This window comes from Rhyacophila brunnea, unplaced genomic scaffold, assembly GCF_057557595.1.
Source record: "Rhyacophila brunnea isolate RB1 unplaced genomic scaffold, BYU_Rbru_1.0 scaffold_1, whole genome shotgun sequence".
NCBI classification, from domain to species: domain Eukaryota; kingdom Metazoa; phylum Arthropoda; class Insecta; order Trichoptera; family Rhyacophilidae; genus Rhyacophila; species Rhyacophila brunnea.
In genome coordinates, this window is record NW_028232751.1 from 6,635,376 (window position 1) to 6,655,773 (window position 20,398).

At 34.4% G+C, this 20,398-nt stretch overlaps 1 protein-coding gene across 4 annotated transcripts in view; it reads right to left on the reverse strand.

The window, feature by feature from the left end:
• Positions 1–3,000: 3,000 nt before the first annotated feature.
• Alh (coiled coil domain containing protein Alhambra) overlaps positions 3,001–20,398 on the reverse strand; it is a 132,190-nt gene continuing 114,792 nt past the window's right edge. For all 4 annotated transcript variants that reach the window (XM_085940919.1, XM_085940915.1, XM_085940922.1 and 1 more), the window contains 3 exons: positions 6,733–6,781; positions 5,066–5,117; positions 3,001–4,304 (listed from right to left, as the gene is read on the reverse strand). In XM_085940919.1, the coding sequence (XP_085797045.1) occupies positions 4,269–4,304; positions 5,066–5,117; positions 6,733–6,781 (137 nt within the window). In that variant the 3' untranslated portion in view covers positions 3,001–4,268. The remainder of the gene's footprint in view (positions 4,305–5,065; positions 5,118–6,732; positions 6,782–20,398) is intronic.

Consider the following 20,398-nt stretch of genomic DNA (forward strand, 5'->3'; position numbering starts at 1 on the left):
TTTTGTATATAAAAATAACTTTTGAATTGACATTAACTGACTTTTCATTTACCTATTCTCTTTGGCCCGCGGCCTAAAAGAAGTTGGACAGCGCTGGGATAAAGCACTAAAATCGAGTAGAAATACTGTTAAATTTACATTACAATAATCACACCCTTGTTAGATAATATCGTCGGCTTACTATGCAAACCTTCTGTCTGTTTTAGAAAAAAGTTAAAACGTATTATTTATTACATTTCTTTTATAAATAAAAAAGTTTTCCTACAATATTATTTAAAGTGCACTCTTTTTTCGATATATCATAAATTTGAAACTTTTTTATTAATAAAAGAATTGTAATAAATAATGTTTAAACTGTCACCTGAACTTTTTTCTACAACAGACATAGAATATTTGCATAGTAAGCCGACGATATGTACTTTCTTTCACGGTATAATAATTTGATGAGTTCATTTATCTACACAAAAAAAATCATGAATATATGTGTATGTAATTTTTTTGTAGAAATTTAATGCTCAGATAAGTTTACGATCCGCAAACACAATAGAACAATTACAAGTAACGTTGGCTGTGACTAAAGTTATATTATATATAATTTTCCATTACAAAAGTTAGAGTCGTGTTATGTATGAATGTGAGTGACATGTTGTCCACAGAAGCAGTAAATGCGGAGCATGCGCAAAAATAAACGATGAAGTGCTATGTAATTATATCGTTTTTTACTGTGGAAGTTTATGATTAATTACCTTTAATTTTTGAAATGTTTCCATAGTAGTAAAAAACTGGGTATAAGATAAGTATTGTTAAACAGCATTCCTACGACCAATAGTCACCATACGCCTCTGATTAACATATTACGAACACCATACCATGTTTACTTATAAAGGCAGGTTTGAAAATAAAATTCGCATTTGAGTCAGGTATATTACATATATACATATATATACATACATCAAGTGTTTCGAAATATACAAATACTGGAGGCTATTACTTCAAATATGAAGAAGTGATTACATGAGTGATCTAATTATATATCTAATTGATCCAGATTAATAGTGGGATTCGGCAAAAGAGACTTTACATAATATATATATTGACTTTATGGAGACCTGCAAACACATTAACCTCTCTATATTATGTACAATGTAGGCAATCAAATATAGTCGGCAAACTGTTCTTCAATTGGCTAAAGAATAAGAGGACAAGTTTCTACTGTAACCATGTTCAATATTATTTAAGGGCGATGCTTATACCAGCAGAGGCATCTAGCGGAAAACTACAAAGTTTGCAATTTGAGACATTTTTTTGATAATTTACAATTTCACCTGTATTAATTAATAAATATGTATCTGAAAACATTAACCTCCTCACCGCGGAGCATTTAATTACTATTTAATTACCGCATTTAAATAACATGCTAAATATATCAAATGGCCAACTAATGAAGAGACAATAGCTGTGACGTCAGCGGTGAAAAGATTTTTTAAGTCAAAGATAAACTTACAATTGTAAAAAAGTGTGAATTTGTTACATATTTATGTGAACAGTTATGTTATTATTACATTATATTTTATGGAAATTGCAAGCTTCATATTTTTCCGCTAGTTGCCTCTGCTGGTATAAGAATCCCCTTAACAGAGCATTAAAAACACCAACAACAACCTAGCCTAAAATTAAAATAGACTTGGATATTTTAGAAATCATCAGCAAAATGTGGTTTGTTATGCATATTATAAATTATTGGTAACGCGATCATCGCTGTTAAATGCCATTAACAAGTTACAAATTTGACAGCCATTATAATCAAATTGTCCTCTTATTGTTTAGTAATTGGACTGGCTAATACCTTAATACACAGGAATGTAGATATATTTTAATTAAGCTATAAAAATATTATGGCTAGCTCGCCCTTCATAGTATTATGAACTCTATGAGGCATTCTCAGTCAATTACATAATTTAAGTTTTATATGTAAGTATTTAAATAATCTTTGAGCTGGTTTATTACAGCGTTAGCTTTCATATTTTATAACAATATTTGTGGTTGTCATCAGTCGTTGCTATAAAATTTAACTTTCGATTAGTTGTGTTTTTATTATTTCCTGCCAATCTACGATATTATGCAATTTATTATGCTGTAATATTGAATAAATTCAATAAAATGTTAATAAGACAAGCAATAAATATGATTGCACAAAAAACATTTACACAACAGTATATTTTATTATAAAATGTATAAATTTTCATTATTAAGTATTTTCATAGAAACGGCGCCATACAAAAATAATTATAAATTGAATACTAATTGCGAACAATTAATAAATATAACCGGATTTCTACAAATGCAAGGGTCTAGGCCACACTAAGCAGAATAGAACAGGGACTTTCGCAGGGTACAGGGCACACTAGCCGTGGATTTACAGAATAACCATTCATTCACTCATAGCGTCATTCAGTGCTATTTACGATTTGTTGAACCACTATTACAAAATTTACAGTATCGAATCTCTGACTTGCCTATTTGGCGAATCGCAAGATGCCAATCACATCATATGGGAGTGTGCCCATATATTGGTTGAAAGGAAAGAGTACCTCAAGTCTATCCAACACTCAGTCGGACCGGTCGGCCATTGTGACTTGGTATCATGAGCGAAAATTTCTCAGCTTTCAAAAAGTTTGAGGCATTTTACTGCTAGCGAGAAGGTCTTTTCTGATCAAGGATTCATCGTAATATTATATTATATCAGAAAAGGAATCATGCATACTCCGGTGTACACCAAACAAGGCCATGGGACACACTATCCCGCCAGTCAACTGTGCAGAGGTTTGGTAGTTCTCATAAAATATCACATGCTGCAAGTTATACACAGCTACTAATATGCAGTGGCTGTGGAATTGTCTGAATGCAATGATTTTTCCACAATTACGCTCAGCGCGGCCAGGCCCTATGTATGTAATAATAAAAAAACAATATAACATTAAAACAAAAAAAATCACAATTATTAATGATTAATATCAAACGAAGACTAATTGAATTTAATCGCAACAATCTTCATTTGATACTCTAAGCAAAATAATATATATTTACATACATCTTCATAGTACGGTATAAACAACATATTATTAACCATTTAATTGATAAGGATTTAGTATAATCTAGCAGACCTTAATTATATCACTGTTAACGAGATGTGCATTTCATTGAATATGTCATCACACGCAGTCTATAAAATTAATATAAAAATGTCAACTAATCCTAATTAAAGTATAGGATTCATTTCAACGTATAAACCAAGTTGATTACCAATGTTCTGTGGTGGGTAAACGTTCAACATCTACTTATTGTAACACCATATTTGATAAGAACAAAAAATGTAAAAAAAGTATATTTAATGACAATTTAAATTATAACAGCAGCAAAAATACAGCAAACACAGAAAGAACAAATTCAAGTCACAAAGCATAATAATATTGGATCCATGTATCAAGAATGTATCTAAAAACCAGTTTGATAAATCAAAAAATTGACTATCCACGTTCTGCAGCTACAAATGTCTCCATATTACTACTATTATATCCCCGAAATATTACAATCATAATAATGATAATACTGTGTTATTTATAGCAATTGACTGGTAACAAGTTTCTTAATTCATCAAAACACTATTTTATTTTTGCTTCTTAATTCATCACAAAAATTAACACATTTCCTTCACTGGAACCTCGAATAAAAGAATAAACCATTAAAAATAATAACTTGATTTACATATTCTGACTAAGAATGTATTCAATTGAAAAATCTTGAAATTTTCCTTGTGAAGTGGAAGCGGATGTCTCTATAGGCCTATCATTGCAAGAACTACTACTACTGCTGCAGCAAGTATCCTGGGCATCTATTATCTTAGACTCGATTCTGACAACACTGTCGACGTTTTCCAGTTTGGCCTCGCCAGCTGACAATGCATCAGGATTCACCGAGTCGTTTGTTTCTAGCTGTATCAAAATAGACTCTGCCGCAATTTGAGCATGCGATGTGTCGTTGATTATAGTTTCTATAGGCGCCAATGGTGCGTCAGTAATGCCCAATGCTTTGAAGGAACTAGGCGGCGGAGCATGCGACGAATTGTTTGTGACAATGCTATTTTGACCATGAGCTGCGAATATATTATTTCTAATGTTCATTTTTCTCCGAGATTTGATATCTTCTTGGGCAACGGGAGGTGTAGTGTTTGCCACTGAGCTGCTTTCACCCCCTTCCTTTGTCGGTTTTCAGCTAGACCTCGGCTGCATTTCTCGACTTGTCAGCTGAAAATAAAATAAAATATTGGAGTAAGAAATCTGAACAGGCTGGAGAGATGAGCGATTACTGGTGGCGCGTCCATGGGCACTTTTATTAAAGAAGTCAAACCACACTTGAATGCGTGGTGACCTTAGTCTTGCGTAGAGTACTACAGCTGAGACATTCCTAGGCATAACAAACTACTGATGTTTCACATCAAACATAGGACCTCGTGATACGCTCAATTAAGACTGAGTGTGGTGGTGTGAAAGGAAGTTGCGAGGGCGTCTGCCTTCTAGATGGAATGACATAATCAAGAAAGCAAACCTTAACAATGAAAAGCAACAAGATCAGTACTCGGTCAGTCGATAAGTACAGGATCGCTCTAGATGGAAGGAGATTGTTGGGAACACCTATAATTACAGTGGACACACCTATCGTGTAACTTCAAGGTATTAGTGTATTAGTGTAAAAAAACGATTCCAATATTTAACTTATGATTTGTAGACCTTCATAAGATCTGTGGTACACCCTAAACTGGCATTATATTAAGCCTTTGTTGTAATGCTCATTACTTGAAACCATTAGTTTCAAGGTCGGTTCCTCCATTTTAACTTTTTATTGATTCTGATTCTGTAAGTACTTTTCCATCGTATGCATGTATTTTCATAAATATCAAATCGAGATCTGTTTGTTAGTTAAATAGAATTAAACATATGTGAATTTATGAGTATCGATCTACCAACACACCAGCCACAGTAATATTATATTAAATCTGAATACGTACTTGTTGACTTCGTTCAGTTAAGTTTCCGTCAGCTCTTACGGGTGCCGGTTGCCTAAAGAAGTACAAAAATATATAAGTAAATATGTAATATATAGATATTATGCAATTGGAAGCATTCTGCATTGCTTCAAAATATCGCCTAAACTGTAATAAACAAGGTGAAAATCTCAAACACACGGTTATATTAAGATTATCATAGGCTGATTGGTATAACTTACTATTAATGATAATATATAGATCCCTTTTCATTTCCCGTATTGACGTCCCAAAGTCAATTCGTCAGGCCTTCAACGATCTCATAACAGAAATGAAGTTAGCTGCGAGACGAAAGTGTGGCCACTTGCGCTCGATTACTAAATAAATATTTATTGGGAATACTTTGTCCGATATTCAATTCTATTATAAAAATACTGAAAAATAATAAAATTATTTATTTATAGTTTATATTAACTATTCATTTATAATTATTCAATTTGTACTGTGCAGTTCGGACACTAATTTTACACTTCTCGACAATTTTAATTTTTTTTAATTATTATAAGGGAATAATAAATATTTTCTTTTATTTTGTTAACTGTCAATTCATGGTGGAACTGCATTGTATTGCTGTTTTTATTTAATAAAATGCAATTTTTTTGTAGTACTTATTCCACTTTTAATCAATAGATTAGGACCGGTTTCGTCCGCCTCAGAAGAACATTTTCAACTGTCCCTCTGAGGCGGATGAAACCGGTCCTAATCTATTAATTAAAAGTGGAATAAGTACTACAAAAAAAATGCATTTTATTAAATAAAAATAACAACAAATATTTTAACAATTGGTCATATTACTGACGTGTGACGCATTTTGACGTCACTAATATTTACGTTCATGCATGCAAATTTAGATTGAACATGGTTTGATGATAATATATATGCATGCTCCTCTTAAAGTATAAAATATATAATGTCATTTTACTACAATGATAATACTCAGCTTGTGGTATTGTGTGAAAATGATGAGCATGTCAATGTGATCCGGCAATCCTCTAATTCCTAGATGGTATGTGGATTGCCTTGAATCTCTATGTCACTTCACACAAAATTCTTCTTTTCATCGCTAAATCGTCTATCACAATAGAATCTTAGTTACAAAGACATAGCAGCAACATTCAGTACCATCAAATGGGGTTATTCCACCTACCAAGTATATTTTCGCCAAGTAAAAAATATTTTGTTTGTTGGCCACCACTAATTTTTACACTCGGGTAGACAAAATATTTCTTTATAACCTTATTCTTAATTGTCAGTTAGTCATATTGTACATTTTAAATATCTATGACTACGTTGGTTTATATAAAACTTAACTTTTGTAAATAGTGTGTGCATATACAGTTACGTCAACCAGTAAAAGTAATTTATTAGAATGTAGATAAATAATAATATTAACTATTGTTAATAATTGCAGTATATATAACCACAAAAACCACATAATAATGGATATGTAGTACAAAAAAAGATCAGAAAATACAAATTAACAACACGCTGTAGAAAAACCCGGCGGAATAACCCCGTTTGACGGTACTTTACACCTTTACATTTTGGGAACATTCAATTGAAAAGTCAAATTATTATATTACAACAAATATGAATTAAAATTATTTTATTAAAAAAATACTTCTTTTTACCTGCTCATACTTTCCCTAGAATTTCGTGTGTCAGCCGTAATATTGCTGGCTGAAATGAAATTTTTTTCTTCGTATTATTAATAAGAACATTAATAAATAATATTGTTTAATAATAAATAATTAAAGATAATTGTTTTTTTGTGCAACATGCAAGACAAGATAAATGAAACATAACATAGCGCTGTATGCAATATAAGTAATGAATAATAATAAAATGATACCAATTACCAATAATTTATGATGCAACCTTCAATTACCTCAGTCAATCACTCAATTATTGAGCAATGAGAAATATCAAACGTCTTCAATTTCACCAAAGTTACCAACACCATTACAAAATATATTTTACCAATTAACCGTAAAAAATCAGTTCGCACTACCCACAATAATTTATATGTTGTAATACCATAGCGATTGGTTATCAACCATTTGACACAGAGATTGACGATTATGTGTCGATTGTGTATCGTTTATGTATCGATGTGATTAGCGATTCCTTTGACTGTTGAAGCCTTCAATTGAGAGCCATGTTTTATTTATATCCTGAAATTAACTAGACTAATTTTCCTCGTAATAGAAAAGTACTCATTCATGATACGAAAGATTTGTTTGTGAAAGATGAATTAAGAAAGTAGTCAATTATGATCATGCCATTGCAATTAAAATATCTGCAACCAAACTGGTTAGCCTAAATTATAACTCAGGAATAATATTTCTTTAAATAAACTCCCTTTTTACATACAAATATAAGTATAACTAAACCAAGCGCAATGAGTTTCCAGCTATCCCTCGAATGATATATTGCAGTTTTAATTTTGGACATCCGGTGAATTAGGCGCATCACACCATTTTAAATGCAGCGCATGCGCTTGTCCATTGTAAGTGTTTGCATTTTTAGTATTAGACTTATAGAATACTATAGTTTGTTATTGTAAAGGGAACACCAAACCGGAGTATTTAGACAAGGATGTTGAGGATAAGCAAAGAGTGCAACCACAGAGTCGTTAAAGCTTTAAAGTGATGTTTTTTTTCCTGTCAAAATAAAGTTGGAATTGCATACATTCTAAACAGCTGTAAGCAGATGACATGTCTGATTTAACATTGTTATACTTATGCGTATGGCATGAATTGTTCTTGCCATGAATTAAAAAAAAATCTCTAGTATTACCTTAACTATATTTGCCATATTTGGGAGATAAAAATAATTTTCATAATGGATTAAGTTAGCAAACATTTAGTCTATATTCTTATTTGACAGAAAAATATACTGTTTATAATGGGGAGGTAGTGAAAATATTCCAAATAAAACACAATGAATTGGTTGGTAGAACAGGTGAGTTTGTATTGAGAAATAGTTTTACTACATTTATGAAAAATGAGGTAAAAAGAACATTTTTGAGATAATTACACTATTGCATCTGGTTTGCGGTAAATGTAGAATCATCTTTGAGGTATATTTATACATCATCCATATGAGTGTTTCACAGGCATAGTGCACCAAGTCAATTCTGGTTATTTTTAAGTAAGCTAGGTTCAAACATAATATTTGAGCATTTCTAATTCTGATTGCAATTCCGAAGTTTATTTCGAATCCATTTAAGTTATTATGTAAGGGAAATCATACACTTACAGAACAAGAAATAAAATAAAATGAACCTAGCAAACTCAAAAATAACCAGAATGGACTTGGTACACTATGCTTGTGAAACACTCATATTGTACCTGAATCACAATTTATTTGTATTTTTGTATGTCATATTTATGTTAAAATGTTAATGTTAATAGAAGAGGTGAGACGTACTAATTATTAGGCAAAGGATAATATCTGTTCATTTTTAATGTTACTAAACCATTAGAATGAAAATAATATATGTAATTTTACATCACAATATAGCTACTGATTGTACACGAAGATGCATAAATGAACCTTAAAAGACATTCAAAACAGTTCTATGGAATTTAATGGTAATAACAAATAAAAAATGACAATGAAAAAAAAATTGTTTTGACGTAAAATTGCCATACACTTTTCACATTATAACAAGATCATCCTTCTTCTCCACCAAAGCAATATTCATAATTCCCCAGTTATTAGGCAGACAGTATCAACAAGTAAAAACAAATAATAAGTTTAAAATATAACAAGAATGATATCACAAATCGCTATTGGCAATTCTACAATTTAAATACAAATTACAGGGTGGTAAATAAAAAAGGTAAATGTATAGACTGCCTAATAACAGAATATTTTATGGATTTATGGAAGGATTATATGTTAGGATTGAACTTAATATTAGTTTAAATTAATTAATGAATTATAATTTTTTTTTAACCAAGAAGCATAAGTCTTTGCCGCAACTTTTTTTTCTCCTTCACACCATATTGAATTATTTCACTTAGAAACACTAGCGTCTGAGCTTCAAAAGCCTTTTTTTAAAAATTAATACATGGTCTCTTGTAGCACAGCACTTTGATATTATATATGGTTGAAACGTCAAATCCGAAGGGATCGCAATGCGCTATTGACAATTTTATAAAAAAGACATATTTGAAAGTATTCCCTAACACTGAAATTTCCCTTGAAACGATCATATTAATAAAAATAAACTTATCTACTTGCTAATTTTTTTTAACCAAGAAGCATTGTCGTAATCACAACTTTTTTTTTCTTCGTTACAATGTATTGAATTGTTTCACAGAAAAAATATAAAGTATAATTGAATGGTCTCAGTTGAAATAAAGAATTTTTCCCTTAAATACATAAATTAACAGAAATGAATAAAATTAAAATAATATCTCCTGATATTTTGTGCTTGCGAGTTTAACATTCAGGCGGCGGTTAGTTTTAGTCATTGATGTCTTTGTAAGTGGTAACCATTATTCCACTGTACTCACCACGAGTGGAATATATCATAATGCGATTATTGAGTTGTTATTACCTCGGTTACTCTATGGGATTTTCTAGAGTAACCAAGGTAATAATAGCTCAAAAATCCCAGTGTGACACATTCCACTCGAGGTGGGTACAATGGAATAAAGGGACAAGTATACATAGTGTTACCTCAAAAATATACTTGATGGAATAGGACTGTAAAAATAAATTTTTGAAAGGCTACAAAATTCATTAATATATCTATGTACATATTACATTGAGGTAGCCCAACCTCATAAAGCCAGATTTTTTCATCACAATTATTATAATTAATTAGAATAAGATTAATAAAGATTCTTACTGGAAAATTAGATCTCCAACGAAATCAAAGTTTATATTTTGAATAGACAGTTTAAAATCAACAAAAAGAAAAATTTACTATTTCACTTATGTCATAGCCAAGCAGTCATCACAAAATGCAACCTCTCCGATAACCATATAATTGTTTGACAAGGTGATTACTTGGACCAGTTATTGAACATTACATGCCAGGTACACACTGTTCCCAGTAGAAAAAATACCAAAATGTGTCCATGTACTTGAAGACAAAAAGATAAGCAGAATTAGACAGGAACAGAGAAATAATCTCAAAAAATTATCTTGTATCAGAAATTACATAAAATAATTCGTATATCATCTTGAATGATTACTTTTAACATTGAGAAAAACAGAAAATGCTGAATAGAAGGTTAATTTTGTTAATATTATTTTAATGTGGCATCAGATCAGTGTTTCATTTAAAAACTTTCAATTTTTACAAAGCAATGTGACTATTGGGCTAAGACACATGGCGCTGCAAGACGCAGATACTAGGTCGGTTTGACGTCCAAGATATGTATTGCATTGTCTATGCAAAGACTGACCTAGTATCCGCATTGCAAACGCGGCAACTTGCAACGCCATCTGTCTTAACCCTTGGATGGAAAACATGACAACAATATTATTATCATGTCCATAAGTAAAAATATTTTTTTTGTAAACAATCCCAATCTTTTATAGTCCGTGAATATTTGAAATGACACTGACACATAACACTATTCCACAGTAAATTAATATTACTGCCCTAATAATACCACATATAAGTACAAAAATTATTGCGAGTGAGCAGATTAAGCAATTAGCAGACATTTTTGTTCAAAAACAAGACGATATTATTAGACATATTTCAAATAAAATCAGTAAGGAAAGTAAAAATTGCAATTATAAGTTTCTTATAAATCGCGTCAGGGAAATATAACTAGAGACCAAATCATAATGTAATCGATTTATAATCTAAAAACTTCTTGAGGCTGCCTAATTTATTAATTATAAAGGTCGGAATAATCATCTTCATTGCTTGAAGATGACTCTTCCGAAGCCAAATCCATCACGGGAAAGAATATATTACCAGGTCTCCAATGACCATATTCATGCCATACAGTACTGTTAGGGAGAGATATGTCATCCGCGGCAATGCCAGGGAGAGCTCTACTACCAACAGTACTGTCAGGATGAGGCATTTCCACATCAAGGGATTGGGGAGGCAGAGGTCGAGTATCATTTACAGTACTGTCAGGGAGATATATTTCATCCACGGCAATGCCAGGGAGAGATATTTCATTTGCAGCAATGCCAGGGAGAGCTCTACTATCAACAGTAGCGTCAGGATGAGGTATTCCCACATCAAGGAATTGGGGAGGCAGAGGTCGAGGAGGCAGTTGGGGAGGTTGTGCTGGAACAGGACAGTGAAGTTAAAATAGTGGATGGCCTATTACACATTAGCATTTTAGCAGCGCCAAGAAGTGGCGTGTCGTTTATTATTATACACTGATGTTTTAATAGTGAAAATGACAGCCCTGCCAAGTAGCACTGCTAGAACATCTGGTGTGAAGGTATTCGTTATTTTGCGTTACTGCAATTAAAATGCTAACATGTAAGGGGACTGATGGATCATATAACAGTAGAACCTCAATTACAGTCGAACTTGTATATTACGAGGAAGATGGGATCGACTGAATTTGCTCGTTATAAGCATTACTCATTAAATCGTTCTATAACATTTTTTGCCCCACATTCTATTTAAGCATAGAACATAAAAAATCTGAAAACTATTGTAAAAATCCCCGAAACAAGCATGGCATTCATAAACTACAAAAGAAGTTGTTTATTGTAATGAAGTGCTGAGCCGCCGGCGCTGGCTTTACCTACTTCCCAACTTCATAAAGCTTAGATTTTTTATATGCAATTTCAACCATATGCCTGGATACTTTTTCAATGTTGTCGGCGAAAACACCAATTAGGTACTTAGACACATAATTAGTGTCATAAACGTAATCCGTTCCCAGCAGCATCAGTCTAGTTAACTGCCCGGTAGGATTTTATTGCTTAGGGTCGAAAATGTTGTTTTTAAACGATCGACACATTAACAGTTTTGCTCAGTATACCCGAGAAGTAGCTTGTTATAAAAGTGAATAAATGTATGGAGAAAATCATAAACTAAAATGTCAACGAATGTTTCCTCATTACATCCAAGATCTCGCTATTTCCGTGATCGTAATAGCCAAGTTCGACTGTATATGGGTTGAGTGGGGATGAAAGATAGTGCTGATCCTGAAAATCCAGATAATCGAAAAAAATAATAAAACATCTATTTTACTTCTAAAATAAACCTATTTAATACTCATTTTTGAAACATTCACCTTTTTTACTAATTTCATATTTTAAAATGCACTCTTTTTTATAACCATAATGATAAATAAATGAATAAAATTAATGATCAAAAACAAATCCTGATAATCAATATTCTACTTTGGTTCTAATTTTAACCCTTTCCAAGCTTTATGAATCCTGACTTAGTACAACAATGCGCATTGTGATTTCAAGCATCAATAAATCGTAATAAATGTCAGTCAAACATACACAAATAGAGTCATAAAAAATCAGAGTCAAGTTCAAAAATGATTATGACGGAACCTAATATTTTATGTGACTCTAAAAATAAACATTTTTCACCTAAATCTGATTAGAAATCACAAACAAGATTGCTTCAGAGAAAAAATGCTGGCTTATCCTAGTGCCGCCATGACACATGCTAATCGTCACTGGACAAGTGCGCCGATGACAAAGGATAAACACTTATACACAAATATTTTAATTACACACCTTTATAGCTTTATAGCCAACACAATTTTATTTTCAAGTTCAATTGTTTTATTATATTACTTCAATAACCTGGTACTAGAATAATCTCTTATTTTATTATAATGACGTGATAGTAAGTAACTCGATAGTCGAGTTATTTTCGACCATAAATATAAGAAGAATTCTACATAAAAAAATCGTAGTCTCATGAATCAAGCCCTTTAGAATAATATTACTAAAAAAATAATTCTCAAGTGTCTGCCTGACGCCAGCAGACGATGATTCGTCATGCAGTGTATAAAAACACAGCAGCGCAGGACCTGGTGTTTGCGTAATATGACAATTTCCGCATTAATGCGGGAACGGGCGTCTGAGTGTTCGTATCTTTTCTTTATAAATGGCTGATAACTAGGGGAAATAAATAATTTTTGTCTGTTTTACCTAATAGTATATAACCAGAAAATAGTATTTAAAAATCAATGATAAACAAAGAGAAATATTAAATCGCGGACTCCTAGGTATATTTAAATTACACCTTGTTCAAATTATTTTCCGAAACTATTAACTCGCGGATAATATACTAGCAGATAGACGAATGAATGCAATCTCCAAAAGCATTCCTTTTGTAAAAATGTTTTGTAAATTCACTTTGATCAATGTAACTTTCGAATATTCTATTTAACAGAGTAGCGATCCGGCCAATATACGCGACAAATTTGAAGTGACCCGATGAGTGATATTTTTCGAGACACGCTCCAAAAAATATTTATTTAAATTAGATAGAACAAAAGTTTAGGTTATACATCGACAGATGTCAGAAAGATGATTTCTGAATAAATTAAATCAATATTAGAATTTTTGCGCCTGACCGAAAGCAGTGCTAGGCGAACGAAAATCGAAATGACTTTAGTCAGCTGACGCGCGGATGACCCACTTGTATTGGCTGACTAAAGTCAGTTGCCGCGTAAGAAGAGTTAAATAAATCATATTTATAAAAATACAGACATGCCTGATGGGGAAAATGAATATGATTTTAGACTATACATTACCGGTCAAGACGACATTAACCTTTTCCACTCGAATTTTTTTTTATAGGTACATACCACCCACTCGAGACTTTTTCCCGCACAAAGCATAATTTCAATATAAAACATTTAATTGGTGAAAAAAATGTAAAAATTTTTTTTTTTTTTTTTATTCTGTAAAATAAATTTATAATGAATATACTGTACTTATTTTTAGTTTATTTATAATTCTTCATTGTGTGGTATTTCACAAAGCAATCTCCAATATGTAATCCTGGCTTATCACAGAATCGTAATGAAATAGCGGTATGTAGAGAACTGGCTATAAAGTGTAAATCGTCCATTATGACTGTAAATATGATACAAATGAATTGCCTTCAAATACACTTGTAAAATAAGCGGCTGTCTCGTAAATTTCCTAAATTAGTTTCGGGCTCATAACAACTCATTCCCAGTGCGGTACACATTATCAAAAGATTTTTCAAAAAATAATAAATCGATACGTAATAATTTTCATTTGACTCATTAGAGTATTTCACATTATATAGGTTCCGAATCGGCATAATATACTAGTAAGTATTGTCATCAAAAACAGTATTCAAATATAAAACTGTAAACTATACGAGACGCCCCTGCGCAAGCGAGAACCAATAAAAAATATAAACACACTTCAAAATCATGCGTGACAAACACTTCACTCTAGTCTGGGAACGTTCAATAAATAAAATTTATGTGACAAAAAAACATTGCTTGCAAGCGACGACCTACGAATAAAAAAAGAGAAGATTCCGATAAAAATACTATGTTGAAATTAGGCACGCAGTATTCTTTTGCCGACTTCTTTCTCAGATAAATGTAATAACCCATTATTATTCATTCTAACTTGATTGAAATCGCATTATAAAAATTTCTGAAAATATTACAAAAAATGACTTTATAGGCGGTGCCGCCGCTACGGCGGCACTCGAGTAATACGGGAAACTTCTAATGCCGCCGATATGGCGGCACTCGAGTGTTAAGGGTTAATGTTGACCAATGTCAAGAATTATCATTCTCAAATAAATGGTCAAACTGACAGAGTTGTTGTTTTGCGCAGAGAGTTAACATGCAAATTAATATACCCACCACCGTTTCACAATTCTCGAATGATAGTCGACCGTGGCCCATTGTTGCAAATTCAACAATCAACAAGGCTAATAATAATAAGACAGTCCCACACACTGTGGTTAGAGTAAAAACTAGTGACATTCAAAAGCCTGACAGTTTTTCCCCAAATGCAATGGACTCAACCTATTCAAAGGCACGCTGCAGCAGTCTTGATGTCATCGGGGAGCGATTCCACGAGAGTTTAATACCTGTCAATTTTATTACCCAAAGAAATGGTTTTTACAGTGAGCGTGCACTCATGACACATCAAGTAATATCAGTCGAGTGAAAAAAGTGTTGTAACCAACCAGAAACCTGCCAGAGATTATGTTAAAAATAATGAAAACACCATAGCCAGTATGGAGAGAAGTTTACCAATTATGAAGATGAAAAGAAAACCTGACTCGAACGGTGACTACACAATTGACAATACATTTATTTATTCACACGCTTCAATGCAGTCAAACGTAGAATCGGGTGAATGAATTCACTCGCTACCGATCAGAGTGCCCAGAGTTATGGAGGCTGCACCAGAAATGGTTGCCAAACCGAATGAGATTAATACCGGTCGCGGCATGATAGAGAAAAACAGAACGCACACCGAAATCTCAGAGAGGTCAGCCAATAATAGTTACATTGAAAAAGTTTCGGCCAGTTCTTCATCCGGTAATGCTGTGAATGTTTCACAATTCACGAATGATAGTCGAACGCGGCCCATTGTTGCAAATTCAACAATCAACAAGACTAATAAAAATAAAACAGTCCCGCACACTGTAGTTAGAGTAAAAGCTAGTGACATTCAAAAGCCAGACAGTTTTGCCCCAAATGCAATGGACTCAACCTATTCAAAGGCACGCTGCAGCAGTCTTGATGTCATCGGGGAGCGATTCCACGAGAGTTTAATACCTGTCAATTTTATTACCCAAAGAAATGGTTTTTACAGTGAGCGTACTCATGACACATCAAGTAATATCAGTCGAGTGAAAAAAAATGTTGTAACCAACCAGAAACCTGCCAGAGATTATGTTAAAAATAATGAAAACACCATAGCCAGTATGAAGAGAAGTTTGCCAATTATGAAGCTGAAAAGAAAACCTGACTCGAACGGTGACTACACAATTGACAATACATTTATTTATTCACACGCTTCAATACAGTCAAACATAGAATCCGGTGAAAGAATTCACTCGCTACCGATCAGAGTGCCCAGAGTTTTGGAGGCTGCACCAGAAATGGTTGCCAAACCGAATGAGATTAATACCGGTCGCGGCATGATAGTGAAAAACAGAACGCACACCGAAATCTCAGAGGTCAGCCAATAATTGTTACATTGAAAAAGTTTCGGCCAGTTCTTCATCCGGTAATGCTGTGAATGTTTCACAATTCACGAATGATAGTCGACCGCGGCCCATTGTTGCAAATTCAACAATCAACACGGCTAATAATAATAAGAGTCCCGCACACTGTGGTTGGAGTAAAAGCTAGTGACATTCAAAAGCCTGACAGTTTTGCCCCAAATGCAATGGACTCAACCTATTCAAAGGTACGCTGCAGCAGTCTTGATGTCATCGAGGAGTGATTCCACGAGAGTTTAATACCTGTCAGTTTTATTACCCAAAGAAATGGTTTTTATAGTGAGCGTACTCATGACACATCAAGTAATATCAGTCGAGTGAAAAAAAATGTTGTAACCAACCAGAAACCTGCCAGAGATTATGTTAAAAATAATGAAAACACCATAGCCAGTATGAAGAGAAGTTTGCCAATTATGAAGCTGAAAAGAAAACCTGACTCGAACGGTGACTACACAATTGACAATATATTTATTTATTCACACGCTTCAATACAGTCAAACATAGAATCCGGTGAAAGAATTCACTCGCTACCGATCAGAGTGCCCAGAGTTTTGGAGGCTGCACCAGAAATGGTTGCCAAACCGAATGAGATTAATACCGGTCGCGGCATGATAAAGAAAAACAGAACGCACACCGAAATCTCAGAGGTCAGCCAATATGAGTTACATTGAAAAAGTTTCGGCCAGTTCTTCATCCGGTAATGCTGTGAATGTTTTACAATTAACGAATGATAGTCGACCGCGGCCCATTGATGCAAATTCAACAATCAACAAGACCAATAAAAATAAAACAGTCCCGCACACTGTGGTTAGGGTAAAAGCTAGTGACATTCAAAAGCCTGACAGTTTTGCCCCAAATGCAATGGACTCAACCTATTCAAAGGCACGCTGCAGCAGTCTTGATGTCATAGGGGAGCGATTCCACGAGAGTTTAATACCTGTCAATTTTATTACCCAAAGAAATGGTTTTTACAGTGAGCGTACTTATGACACATCAAGTAATATCGGTCGAGTGAAAAAAAGTGTTGTAACCAAACAGAAACCTGCCAGAGATTATGTTAAAAATAATGAAAACACCATAGCCAGTATGGAGAGAAGTTTGCCAATTATGAAGATGAAAAGAAAACCTGACTCGAACGGTGACTACACAATTGACAATACATTTATTTATTCACACGCTTCAATACAGTCAAACGTAGAATCCGGTGAAAGAATTCACTCGCTACCGATCAGAGTGCCCAGAGTTATGAAGGCTGCACCAGAAATGATTGCCAAACCGAATGAGATTAATACCGGTCGCGGCATGATAGTGAAAAACAGGACGCACACCGAAATCTCAGAGGTCAGCCAATAATAGTTACATTGAAAAAGATTCGGCCAGTTCTTCATCCGGTAATGCTGTGAATGTTTCACAATTCACGAATGATAGTCGACCGCGGCCCATTGTTGCAAATTCAACAATCAACAAGACCAATAAAAATAAAACAGTCCCGCACACTGTGGTTAGAGTAAAAGCTAGTGACATTCAAAAGCCTGACAGTTTTGCCCCAAATGCAATGGACTCAACCTATTCAAAGGCACGCTGCAGCAGTCTTGATGTCATAGGGGAGCGATTCCACGAGAGTTTAATACCTGTCAATTTTATTACCCAAAGAAATGGTTTTTACAGTGAGCGTACTCATGACACATCAAATAATATCGGTCGAGTGAAAAAAAGTGTTGTAACCAACCAGAAACCTGCCAGAGATTATGTTAAAAATAATGAAAACACCATAGCCAGTATGGAGAGAAGTTTGCCAATTATGAAGATGAAAAGAAAACCTGACTCGAACGGTGACTACACAATTGACAATACAATTATTTATTCACACGCTTCAATGCAGTCAAACGTAGAATCGGGTGAAAGAATTCACTCGCTACCGATCAGAGTGCCCAGAGTTTTGGAGGCTGCACCAGAAATGGTTGCCAAACCGAATGAGATTAATACCGGTCGCGGCATGATAGTGAAAAACGGAACGCACACCGAAATCTCAGAGGTCAGCCAATAATAGTTACATTGAAAATGTTTCGGCCAGTTCTTCATCCGGTAATGCTGTGAATGTTTCACAATTCACGAATGATAGTCGACCGCGGCCCATTGTTGCAAATTCAACAATCAACAAGACCAATAAAAATAAAACAGTCCCGCACACTGTGGTTAGAGTAAAAGCTAGTGACATTCAAAAGCCTGACAGTTTTGCCCCAAATGCAATGGACTCAACCTATTCAAAGGCACGCTGCAGCAGTCTTGATGTCATAGGGGAGCGATTCCACGAGAGTTTAATACCTGTCAATTTTATTACCCAAAGAAATGGTTTTTACAGTGAGCGTACTCATGACACATCAAATAATATCGGTCGAGTGAAAAAAAGTGTTGTAACCAACCAGAAACCTGCCAGAGATTATGTTAAAAATAATGAAAACACCATAGCCAGTATGGAGAGAAGTTTGCCAATTATGAAGACGAAAAGAAAACCTGACTCGAACGGTGACTACACAATTGACAATACATTTATTTATTCACACGCTTCAATGCAGTCAAACGTAGAATCGGGTGAAAGAATTCACTCGCTACCGATCAGAGTGCCCAGAGTTATGGAGGCTGCACCAGAAATGGTTGCCAAACCGAATGAGATTAATACCGGTCGCGGCATGAAAGAGAAAAACAGAACGCACACCGAAATCTCAGAGAGGTCAGCCAATAATAGTTACATTGAAAAAGATTCGGCCAGTTCTTCATTCGGTAATGCTGCGAATGTTTCACAATTCACGAATGATAGTCGACCGCGGCCCATTGTTGCAAATTCAACAATCAACAAGACCAATAAAAATAAAACAGTCCCGCACACTGTGGTTAGAGTAAAAGCTAGTGACATTCAAAAGCCTGACAGTTTTGCCCCAAATGCAATGGACTCAACCTATTCAAAGGCACGCTGCAGCAGTCTTGATGTCATAGGGGAGCGATTCCACGAGAGTTTAATACCTGTCAATTTTATTACCCAAAGAAATGGTTTTTACAGTGAGCGTACTCATGACACATCAAATAATATCGGTCGAGTGAAAAAAAGTGTTGTAACCAACCAGAAACCTGCCAGAGATTATGTTAAAAATAATGAAAACACCATAGCCAGTATGGAGAGAAGTTTGCCAATTATGAAGACGAAAAGAAAACCTGACTCGAACGGTGACTACACAATTGACAATACATTTATTTATTCACACGCTTCAATGCAGTCAAACGTAGAATCGGGTGAAAGAATTCACTCGCTACCGATCAGAGTGCCCAGAGTTATGGAGGCTGCACCAGAAATGGTTGCCAAACCGAATGAGATTAATACCGGTCGCGGCATGAAAGAGAAAAACAGAACGCACACCGAAATCTCAGAGAGGTCAGCCAATAATAGTTACATTGAAAAAGATTCGGCCAGTTCTTCATTCGGTAATGCTGCGAATGTTTCACAATTCACGAATGATAGTCGACCGCGGCCCATTGTTGCAAATTCAACAATCAACAAGACCAATAAAAATAAAACAGTCCCGCACACTGTGGTTAGAGTAAAAGCTAGTGACATTCAAAAGCCTGACAGTTTTGCCCCAAATGCAATGGACTCAACCTATTCAAAGGCACGCTGCAGCAGTCTTGATGTCATAGGGGAGCGATTCCACGAGAGTTTAATACCTGTCAATTTTATTACCCAAAGAAATGGTTTTTACAGTGAGCGTACTCATGACACATCAAATAATATCGGTCGAGTGAAAAAAAGTGTTGTAACCAACCAGAAACCTGCCAGAGATTCTGTTAAAAATAATGAAAACACCATAGCCAGTATGGAGAGAAGTTTGCCAATTATGAAGACGAAAAGAAAACCTGACTCGAACGGTGACTACACAATTGACAATACATTTATTTATTCACACGCTTCAATGGAGTCAAACGTAGAATCGGGTGAAAGAATTCACTCGCTACCGATCAGAGTGCCCAGAGTTATGGAGGCTGCACCAGAAATGGTTGCCAAACCGAATGAGATTAATACCGGTCGCGGCATGAAA